The 11,978-nt window shown below is 40.4% G+C and overlaps 1 protein-coding gene across 1 annotated transcript; it reads left to right on the forward strand.

Annotated features, from left to right (window-relative positions):
- The first annotated feature begins 1,341 nt into the window (after positions 1-1,341).
- Positions 1,342-6,942, forward strand: DEFB116 (defensin beta 116). The gene is made up of 2 exons (XM_021689247.1): positions 1,342-1,408; positions 6,704-6,942. The coding sequence occupies exons 1-2, from the start codon at positions 1,342-1,344 to the stop codon at positions 6,940-6,942; spliced, it is 306 nt and encodes a 101-aa protein (XP_021544922.1).
- Positions 6,943-11,978: the final 5,036 nt, after the last annotated feature.

The raw sequence follows: 11,978 nt of genomic DNA on the forward strand, positions 1-11,978 counted from the left end.
TTTTTTGTTTTTGAGTTGTATGAGTTGCTTATATATTTTGGATATTAACTCCTTATCAGAAATGTGGTTTGCAATATTTTCTCACATTGTAAGTTGCCTTTTCATTTCTGCTCTGCCTTTAATTCAGTAACTGAAATAGTAACTCTTTTTCTATTTTTTTCAAGTGTTAGAGTTGCTTATAGTGGGATGGCTAGTATAATTCCATTTACCCTTGGGAGGACTAGTCCAGTTCCATTTGCCTTGTTGTGGCAAGATGTGGCAATCTTATCTTAGACTTTTGAAAAGAGCCTTTTCATTCATTTCCAGACTTCCATTCAAAAGACTGGATCCAACCCACCCACCTTCCACATGATTCATTGGAGTATAAAAAGTCAATGTGGTTTCCCCCCAAAAGTCCTTTCATTACCATTTCTCAAGAGAAGAGCACTGAATTCCTCAAACTAAATTTATTATCTTGAACAGTGAGTTACTCTCTGGTTTTTAGCATTTGATTATATTTTTGTCTTATCTCTCATTTCTGTCCTTCCACTCACAGGAAGAATGGAAAACCCCAAAGACATATACTGTCAGACAGATATCATTTCTAATCTAGGCTCTATGTCTCATCAGATGTGTGGCTTAGGAATGCTTAGTCACCTCTTCAAATTTTCTTGTCCTCATCCATGAAGTGGAAAATATTACCTAACCTCACAGTGTTGTCCTAAGTGTTCAGATCTAGACCACAGTATTTAGTACAGAAACTGACATGTGGTTGATTCATGGTAAATATGAACTGCCATTATCTTTGCCTCATGTCTTTCCCTTCCTTCCCCCATTTATACTTCCCCTTCAGTTTATCTTCTCCACCTTTTCTTTGATCCTCATTGTCTTTCCCTTCTCTTTTGTTAGTCCTTGATGCCTAGTATTGGATTGGATATGCAGTAAGTACTACTGACAGAGGGGGACACTCTACTCTCAGGAGGATAAAGACAAATGTTTAAGAAAGGACTCCTTATAACTATGTATTAGTTTTCTGATTGCTTGCTTGATTCATTCACTCATTCAAATTTGTCTCACACAAAATGCCAACTACCTCTAATTTGCCTTTGTTTTCTTCTGGGAAGGAAAGCCCACTATGACATGGGTGCCCCTGGCAAATCTCCCATACTTACACAGAGTGCCCGGCTGAGATATGTGATACATGTTATCCTTCTGCCTGGCTGACCCCAGGTATGTCTCATCCTTTTTAGTTCACTGCACACAACCCTGGCCCATTTCCAAAACTAATAAAGGCAGGGCATTGCTCTGCTGCAGTGATCTCTGTTCGGTCCTCTGCAGCACAGCCCTCCATTCTCTCAGGACATGTCAGTCATGAAGCCCTATTTAATGACCATTTCCATCCTTCTGATCCTGGTTCGTAAGACTCCAGGTAACTCAGGCCTCTCTCAAAGGTTCTGGGGTCTTGCATGTGGTATTGTTATCTTGATGACCTCTGAGATGACTCCTACTCACATACCATAGGCACTACCTATGGCCTTTCTGGTCTCAGATAGGTTGTGAATGTTACTCCCATGGTCCATCTCATGTCAAGATCTCTCCTGGTTCTTCTCTGCCAAGATAAATTTAAGAGACTGTTGTTCCTGCTGTTCCAGGCATAGTGGAGTATTGAAGCATGAAGCATTTTAGGTGGTACTGTCGGTGGGAGGGGAGCTTGATGCATGCATTAGATGTGAGAGATTGGATCCAAGTTGGGGAGCTATTAGAGGAATCAATGGTAGTTTGGGAGAGTGAGTTGTGGGGCGGATGGTATATGACTTTGAGAGAGAGAGTAATATTAGAAAAATGAGTGGGCATGAGGTGAGGGTGAGCAATTCTGCTTATAGTATTGGGCTGGACTAATCTTCTGGTGTAGTCTGGAGAGGGAATGGTATTTTTGTTGAATGGAACTGGAGGTGGAGTTGTGTAGAACTGAGAGTTAGGGTGAAGGTGGTGGTTGGGCTGTATTTTGGATTGATGCTGTGAATTGGAGATGGGTGGCTTGGCTAGTGTCATGTTTGTGTTAAATTTTATAACTGAGCCTTAGGTGGTTAGAGAACAGATGAGGCTGCGAGTCGGAGTTAGGTGTTTGGTTTAAGTAGGTGTATTATCAAGTGGGGCGTATGTGGGGTTTATCTGGGCTAGGGTTGGCTTAGCCTGAGTTTGGGGGTAATTAAGCTTGAGAAAGACAGTTTCATTCATCACAGCAGAGCTGTGGCTATTGAAATGGGGAGAATGAATGCTGCATGAAAAATATCTGGTAATGTTTTCAAATTCTTTTTTTTTTTTTAAAGATTTTTTTAATTTATTCATTCGAGACACAGAGATATATATATAGAGAGAGAGAGAACATGAGCCAGGGGAGAAGCAGACTCCCCGCGGAGCAGGGAGCCCGATGCGGGGCTTGATCCCAGGACCCTGGGATCATGACCAGAGCTGAAGGCAGACACTTAACCATCTGAGCCACCCAGGCGCCCCTGTTTTCAAATTCTTAAAAAAGTTTCTTGAGTATGATTTTCAGGGGCACTGAAAAGCAATACATGTAACTGTAGGCAGTGAGGAAAGATGAAATCAGGAAGCTGAAACGTCCTCAAGTGTCTCTCCTCAAACCTTGGCAAGTACAGAGAGACATGGGAGTAGTCTCATCCCAGCCCTATAGAGAACTAAGGTTGTCTCTCCTTCCTTGGGATTGAGTTCAGGGTCACTGTTTTCTCCTCTTTCCCTTTCTCCTCCCTCTCCTATTCCTCCTTCCCCTTCCCGTCCTCTTCCTACTTCACTTTCTCCTACCTCTTATTTCTTACCCTGTCTCATCCTCTTTACTTAAGAGACACTTGTTCTCATTCAGTAAAGTTCAGTTTCCACATTGGAGCAGTGGTAGAAACCACAGGTGGGTTTGCAAATAACAACAACAAAGGAAGACAGCATTCTATGCTTCAGAAGTTGTACATAGTGTTGCTCCCTTAATAACCATTCAATACTTTCACCTGGCAGAATTAATGGGCAGGAACTGTTCTGGACAAACTTTTTTAGGATAATCAAAGTCATTTTTTCCTTTCATCACTCCAAACATAGGCTTAGAAAATTCAACTGTTTGAAAGACAAGACTCTGTCTTTTAAATCTATGTATTCCTGGTGCTGAGGTGAGTGCTTTTCACAGAGTAGGTTTTAGTAAACATTTATTGAATGATTGAATATATAAATGACTTATGCCTAAAACATATATATGGGTAGGAAGAACCTCAGAAGTTAGGCAGGGAAGGATCATGTTTGGGATGCACAGGTGGCAGAAAAATCATGTGTTACATTGCTTTTGGCTTTGGATGGGACTATTAGAGTCTAGAGCATATGTTTTGTTTTTCGATTTATGATATTTTGATTTGCTCTTAATACAAGTCCAAAGTGGAAAATGAGCTGGGCAATGTCTACAGGTCAATGTGAGAAAGTCAGGCAGGGTTGTGGCTCTCACTCCAGGCAGGAACCAATGCATATTTTCTGGGACACTTGTGCAAAGCACATTTGCTGTGGCCTCTCCTCAGACCTATCAAATCAGAATCTCTAGAGACTTGGATGTGAGTATACTTAACAAGTCTTCAGGTTATTATAAAGTATGACACATCTTATTTTTTTTTAAAAGATTTTATTTATTTATTTGACAGAGAGAGACACAGTGAGAGAGGAACACAAGCAGGGGGAGTGGAAGAGGGAGAGGCAGGCTTCCTGCCGAGCGGGGAGCCCGATGCGGGGCTCGATCCCAGAACGCTGGGATCATGACCTGAGCCGAAGGCAGGCGCTTAACGACTGAGCCACCCAGGCACCCCAAGTATGACACATCTTATTAACAGCCTTTTTCACAAACACAGTTGAGATTTTATGATTTGGTGCAACCTTTCTCATTCCCATTTCTCACATTGGGAGACTGGGTACAGAATACAAAGGTCAGAGGCAAAGCTGATATTTAAAAGTAGATCTCAAAATATAGAGAGAGCCCAGATGTCCATTGACAGATGAATGGATAAAGAAGATGTGGTGTATATATACACAATGGAATATTACTTAGCCACCAAAAAGAATGATATCTTGCCATTTGCAACAACATGGATGGAACTAGAGGGTATTATGCTAAGCGAAATAAGTCAATCAGAGAAAGACAAATACCATACGATTTCACTTGTGTGGAATTTAAGAAACAAAACAGATGAACATAGGGGAGTGGATGGAAGAATAAAATAAGATGGAAACAGAGAGGGAGACAAACCATAAGAGACTTAACTCTAGGAAACAAACTGAGGGTTTCTGGAGGGGAGGTGGGTGGGTAGATAGGGTAACTGGGTGATGGGCATTAAGGACGGCACTTGAAGTAATGAGCACTGGGTGTTGTATGCAATGGATAAATCACTAAATTCTACTCCTGAAATGAATAATACAGTATATGTTAATTAAATTGAACTTAAATAAAAATTTTTAAAAAAGAATTTAAAAAATAAATTAAAATAAATAAATAAATAAATAAATAAATAAATAAAATCAAAGCAGGCCTCTGACTTCAATTTGGAGATGGAGGGATGATCAAAGGTGATGTTAATTTGATGTGGGTATTAGTTTGTAGTGACGCAGAACAATACAGGGTTAGAACAGCTGCAGGATTGAGAAACTAGAAATATCTACAACAAAACCTTTGTTTGTTTATTTAGCCACAGTAAACAGAATCCTCCTGGGCCTGCCTTGACCTGTTTTTTCTATGGAGAGAGTGAGGGAAAGGTCAGCTTGCCTGAATATCATTCCTGGTATCTATATTCTTATTCATCCTCTGGTGACTACAAAGAGGAGATCTTGGGTGCCCTGGCTTCCATCCACTGTATTTGGGAGAAAATGAAAGTCCACCAGTTCAAATGTTAGCCAGAAGAGTATGGGTGTCACTCTAGCGAGGCCCCCTGAAGACCTCCTCCTTTTTTAAGTTGGATGGTGCCAAAGAGAGAGAGGCTCCATGATGAGGGTGAGCATTAAAGTAGGAAACACAGCAGTACCATGACGTTGGAACATGGATGAAGGGGTACCATTTTTTACCTCTTTGCTCTGGTTAATCAGCAGGCTGGCTGATGTAGCAGCAATTGAGTGCCTTCTCTGGGCTGGAATCCCAATTTCTGGGGCAGTTCATATACATACCAGCGCCCAAATGCTATGGGATGTCTACCACTAAGGCATTTTCTTTTCTACTTTCTTTCCCCTCACATTCTCTGACTTCATCTAAACTTGGGACATTTTACATTCTTTTGTAAAAATATTATCAAAATGTTCTTTTTCTATGCAGGAAATAATGTCAGACTTGCTTGTCCGGTTTTTATTAATGTGGGTGGGTACTGGGGCCCTCTGCATACTTCGCACTGAGTACACGGCCTGGAACAGAGTGAGTGTTGATGAATGGGTGTGAAATGAGGGGATGGGTGGAAAAGGTCCTGGAGTGTTAAGCTATGGATTTTAGACTTCTATTGATAGCTGAAGAAGTTCTTATACCTGAAGACATGCAGGAAGATGCCACTCTGTCCTAGAAATCCTATCATATAGAGAGGCAATGTGACACAGAGAGGAAAGCGAATGGGCTTAATATCATATAGAGAAGAAATTGAATCCTACGATGGTCAAGTACAAGCTATGGAAATGTGGACAGAACAAGAGTTCTCTTTGAGCCTCAGTATCTTCATCTAAAGAACAGAGATAACAATAGGCTTTTATGAAGGTTCAATGAGATATCATTTGTAAAATGCCTGACACATAGTTGATGTTGGACATGTGACAGTGATTGTTAGTATTTTCTTAGGCTCCTTTGTCTTTGAAAGTTCCAATAGGTAACTAATACTATTGATGACTAGTATTTATAGAAGGCTAACTAAGTGTAAGGAACTTTGTCAGTGGTATTTTCAGCTGAAGAACCTATATACACATGCACATATCTGGATGATTGATATATAGCTATCAATACTCATGAATGGGCTTTAGTCATATGTGGAGAGTGTGTGGTAGAAGTCTGTATGTGAGCACATGTGTATATGCTCAGTTTATGTGAATATGGACATGTGCATATGGGCCTGTGTATGCACACCAGTGTGCTGCACATGTACGTGTGGTATCGATTTCTGTGGGGCCAATGTATAAACACGAGTGATGCATATTTGCTCGAATGTTTTGAAGTACAACGGCATGCAGGGGCTCAAATGTGTGCCCTGCCTCAGAGTGGAGCCTGGCTATCTGTGATAGAGCTCTGTGTGAGGAGCACACATCTGTATGGGCACTTGAAAATGTGTCCAAAATGTGCTCACAGGAGCAGCCCTTGAAGCCCTGGACCCTCAGGAAAAGACTTTCATATCAACAACACTGCCTAATATTTCATTACTTCTTATTATGCACCAGATACTCTTCTGAGCATACTATATATGCTAATCTAAGCATCACAAATGGTAAGGAGTTGGCTCTATTATGACACCCATTGTGAAAATGATGCAGTGGTGGGCCAGAGAACCGAAGTAACTTGCCTAAGGGTGAGGAGCTATAGTGATGGAGCCCAGATTTGAACTGAGGTGGTTTTGACTCCAGATCCTGTTAATATTCTCAGGGCTTGTTCTCTTTAAATCATGCTTCCCCACTCCTATTATCACTGCTGCAAGGAAACTAAACATGGCTATGTTTTCCCCAGGTGGTCTGTTCAGATCCCAGTATGGCAAGAGCCAAGAGCCCTGGATTCCATGCCAGCTTTACCATGGCATGTGCAGACACGCTTGCAGAAAAAATGAAACTCAATACTTAACCTGCTCAGATGATCAAAAGTGCTGCCTGAAACTTTCTGTGAAAACAGCCCGTTTTAACAATGTGAAGGATTATGACCCTGACTCCAACCTGTCAGTTACAAACACTTCAAGCTATTCTAGAATTTGAATATCACCAACTTACCCCCTCCTGGAATGATTCTTCCCTCATTCTGGAACACCCTCGCCATAAAAATACATTCCTTCTCATGTGTGTGTCTTTCATCTGTGAGCAGTCATCACTGGGCAGGGGAAGGTTAGGCTGGAACTGGGGAGCAACAGAGTATAGGAAAGGACCCTGGCCAAGAAAGTAAACAGTATGCTAGAATAGCTCTGTAGTGTTGAGGGTGCCAGGAAGGGACGAGATCACATTTCTGCTCTGCTTTGGTACCACCAGGAGGGTTGTGATTCATTCTAGAGGCTGCAGAGTAGATGACAACTGGATTGAGTCTGGATGATCCCATGAATATATCGGGGAGATTGCTGAGTCCTCTGAGTAAACATTGTAGGATCAGGATAAGGACAAGAGGGTTGCCTCTGACATTTAGAGAACCATCCTGGTCTGTTTGGTATGATGTGGTATCCTCAGGAAGAACCAGAACCAGATGGAGGACTAGAATTGAGTGTAGGAATTTGTTGGACAAATTAGGGCAACATTTTCTAAGAGGTAGAGCTGTTGGAAAGTGGACTAAGCAGGCTTGTCCCTCAGAATTCTCCCAGTTTTGAGTCTGGAGGATCATTTCTGGGTGTGAGACAGAGGTGTTTGTGGTTATGGTGTTAGAGAGGGATTTGGAACAGAAGCTGGACACTGTACTTGGTAAACTTTAAGATCCTTTCCTTCCTGAGAATTTAGGGATATTGTTTTTCCACTCCAAACTTAGTCACAACTAATAGTTGACATGCTATGGAATTTTCATTGTGTTATGTGTACGCCTCTTCCATGGCTGATGTTTCATCTCTTCCCCTCTTTGGATCCAGACTTCTAGAACCAGTGTTCCCAACTAAGTTCTCTAAGTTCCAGATTCCTAATCTCACCTCAGCTAAGAGAAATCTGATTTTTGTGCCTATCACTTCACTGAAAAGGCCCTGGTTTTGCTCACCAATGCCTTCTTTGTTGAAAAACTCGAGCATTCTTCAGGTTTTACCATTTATTTTTATTTTTTTTAAGATTTTATTTATTTATTTATTTATTTATTTGAGAGAGAGGGAGAGAGAGAGAGAAACAGCATGAGAGGGGAGAGGGTCAGAGGGAGAAGCTGGCTCCCTGCTGAGCTGGGAGTCTGATGCAGGACTCGATCCCAGGACTCCGGGATCATGACCTGAGCCGAAGGCAGTCGCTTAACCAACTGAGCCACCCAGGTGCCCCAGGTTTTACCATTTAACACTTTGCCTCTAGCCACCCTTTCAACATTGCTCACCTTCTTGAAGCCTTTGTTATGTTTGCCTTGGCTTCTCTCTTGAGTATCCTTTCTTAGTAATTTTTGGGGTTTCTTCTTCTGTCACCTGCCTCATAATATTTCTTTGCCATTTTCCCTATTTTCTCTCTCTTTTTCACCATAGACACTTTACCTGCATTTCCCATTACTAGACAAATGACAATTTCAGCCCAGACCAATGGATCAAAGGCCATGTACTCACTAAATGACCAATTTATACAGTTGGATTTTAATTTTCATGGGACTTAGAAGTCTGGTGGGAAAATTTAATGATGTTTATATCTTTGAGATTCACTGACACTCAGTTGTATTTGTCAAACAGGGGATAGGGGCTTGGCAGAAGCTAGGTTTCAAGAAGGGACACAGAAATTTTCTGGCATAAGTAGCATGATTAAGACACAACTTTTTTTTTTTTAAGATTTTATTTATTTGCGAGAGAGACAATGAGAGACAGAGAGCATGAGAGGGAGGAGGGTCAGAGGGAGAAGCAGACTCCCCGCTGAGCAGGGAGCCCGATGTGGGACTCGATCCCGGGACTCCAGGATCATGACCTGAGCCGAAGGCAGTCGCTTAACCAACTGAGCCACCCAGGCGCCAAGACACAACTTTTAATACTTAGAAGATAGTATTGGTCCCAGGTTCAGCACAGTAGTTGAAATGTAATATTTCAGACTTTCTATTTTAGCAGTTATGTAGAGGGAAAATGATTGTGCAATTCTAGGCTTAAAGCACAGATTCCTATTTCCTTGCGCTTTGCATGTCTTCAAGAAAGAAGCATGAATGTGGCCAGAAGGCTTTGTTCCCTGTTCCCCATCACTGCTCAGAAGCTGTGTGATCTTGGGCAAGTTCTGTATTTACGTGTTCAACCCAGACAACATCTCTGAGGCCCAGACTCACATATTGAATTAGGTATTTGCTAGGTCCTCTTGGATTACTCAGCCATCTCACACTCAAATGTCCTAAACTGAATTCCAACTCTGTTTGTCTGGCTTTTCCCTTGTCTTCCCTTTTGAGTAATCAACACCTACAATTCATCCTGTTGCTTAATTCAGAAACTTGGACTCATTCAGGATCCCCCAATTCATCTCAGCTCATCATGTCTAAATCATTAAAATGTGCTTTTAGTTCCAACTCAAACTGATCTCCATTTAATGATGAAATCAGCTTTTGCATAACCAAAAGGAGAGGATTCACTATTCTTAAAGTGAAAAAAACTCAACTAACTAAGAAACCCTTAATGTTTTATTCCCTTGAATGTACATTTTTACTCTTTTAAGGATCTTCTATGACATTCGCCTTTGCTTTTCTCAACAAGTAATGTGATTTCCTTTGTTCAAATATGTATTTGTCTGCACTTTGATTGGTATTAGTACTCATCAAATAGTGTCTTTGATGTTCACTATTTCATAAGGTCCACGTCATCCTCCCCAGAAGACCACTAGTTTCTCTCATTGTTCCTTCTCCAGTTTCACTTTCTCTACAGCTCATCAACACAAGTCTTACAGGGATTTTTAGGTACATTAAGTTATAAAAGAAAGCCTGTAATTTTGACGTGTTAAGCACGGGGGTAGAGTGATTCCAAGCCCCTGCCTGACGGGCATTCTACTTCTTCCTTCCTGAGAAACAATTCTAATAAATGGCAGACATTTATTTTAAACTTTTGAGTCTGGTCATTCTTGTGCAACAAGTCGGCATAGTTTGTAAGATCCAAGGAAGGGTGGAGGTGGAGTGCAGGATGTGGACTGAATTCACACATGGCTTTACTTTCAGATCCTCCTCCGTATTTCCCTTTGAAGGCCCAGAGATTCCATGGCTCCACGCCTGAGCTCAGAAAAGCTTTGTATTTCAGGGAGGGACTATAAACTGAGTTCAACCATGTATTTTGCCTGTCTGTTAACACTTACCGCCTATACCTGAGAAAATTCAGGTCTACTGCTTTTTAGGTGACTCTACTCTGTGGGGTTATCAGTCAAATGGTCAAAAAGAAAGTCTCATCTCTGTTTAGCTTATTTTAAATGACTATAGTATCACCAATGACTATTAGTATAATGTGGAATTGGTGACCAGAGATTATCTCCAAACTATTCCTGCTTTATTCTTAGGGCAGGATGTTCCAAAATATCTAAGAGAAAAATCTGGATATCTCCCATTTTGGCCAGAAAGTAGTCATGATATTTATGAGGAGAAGAAGTTCACAAAAGGAAATAAAAATTCTAAATTCTCTCCTTTACAGGTATATCTACAAGAGGTTGAAACGTCATTAATGAATCTCAAAGGGGGAAAAAAACCTTTAAACTTTTCAGATACACATAGAATACACACCTCTGACAAAATAATAATAATAATAATAATAATAATAATAATAATAATAATTTGTATTTGTATTCAAAACCAACCTATTTCCAGAGTCTCTATGCTTCCAGATTTTCTACAGACTGACTCCAGATCTATGAAACCTGCCTCATTATAAGATTAAGCCTTCAAAACATTCTTACTATATTATTTTTTAGTGTTTAAAGAACACCCTCTAGAAATAATGTTAAATAGATGTTATTCCATTTAGATTAAATACACCAAAGACTTTTCAGCAGATTCACTCTGTTTTACAGAAATTAACTCTCCTGCTGTCCAAAAACATAATAGATTAAAAAAGAGAACTTCTACTCAGAGTATGTTTAGCATTATAAGGGCAAAGGGGTAGAGGAAGTGACTGTATTTTAAACAACAAAAATGAGTTTAGAAGGAGGCAATGAATACATGCTAACATTAAATACATGTAACAAACAACTCTGTGCTAACATGTAAGGTTAGACAAAACAAAACAAAAGCCCACCCCCAAGCAAAAGCATTTTGGAGCATTACATATGCATTGTAAGTTTTTTGAAATAAAGTTATGTTCAGAAAGGCACCATTCTATAAAAAAATTGTTAAGAAAAATGATCCAAAATTTAGAAATAAGTAAAAGAGATGACTGGTGTCCTTTCAGTGGAGTGCTGGACATGATCTAGTAGATCCTCCTGGGATTATAAGTCTATTAGGAGTGTGTACAATTAAATAATTTTCCACTGACTAAGCTATTTAGAAATTTTGTGTGGGTAGAGGTTAATTCATAGAAAACTGACATAATTGCAAAAAAATTCTTTTTTGAGAGTCATGCAAACTATTCCCCTCGATAACAATGCAAAGGGACAGATGCAATTGATGTGATTGGATGGTCTTGTTTTCTGTTTGGTGGGAAAGAGCCCTGAATGTTATAGTTTATTGCCCTTCAGGATATTAAACAGGTTTACATCTATTTGCAAATTTATTTCAGAGTTCATTTGGCTGATTATAATTCATCAGTTTCTCTGAACCAGTCTTAACATCTTACTGGTTTCTTCATTCTTTATGAGTTGAACAAAACCATTGAAATCTTTTCATTTTATGTTTACATGTAACAGGCTTTTTTTTTTTTTTTAGATTTTATTTATTTGAGAGAGAGAGACAGAGATAGTGAGAGAGAGAGCATAAGTGGGGAGGAGAGGGAGAAGCAGGCTCCCCACAGAGTAGGGAGCCTGATGCGGGACTCGATCCCAGGACCCTGGGATCATGACCTGAGCCGAAGGCAGACGCTTAACCGACTGAGCCACCCAGGCGCCCTGTAACAGGCTTTTAATGTTAAGAAGTTTATACTACATGTTTCATCACAATAAAGACACATATAATGGAAGTATGAAATGTGTGGAATTTG

Source organism: Neomonachus schauinslandi, chromosome 10, assembly GCF_002201575.2.
Source record: "Neomonachus schauinslandi chromosome 10, ASM220157v2, whole genome shotgun sequence".
Lineage (NCBI taxonomy): Eukaryota > Metazoa > Chordata > Mammalia > Carnivora > Phocidae > Neomonachus > Neomonachus schauinslandi.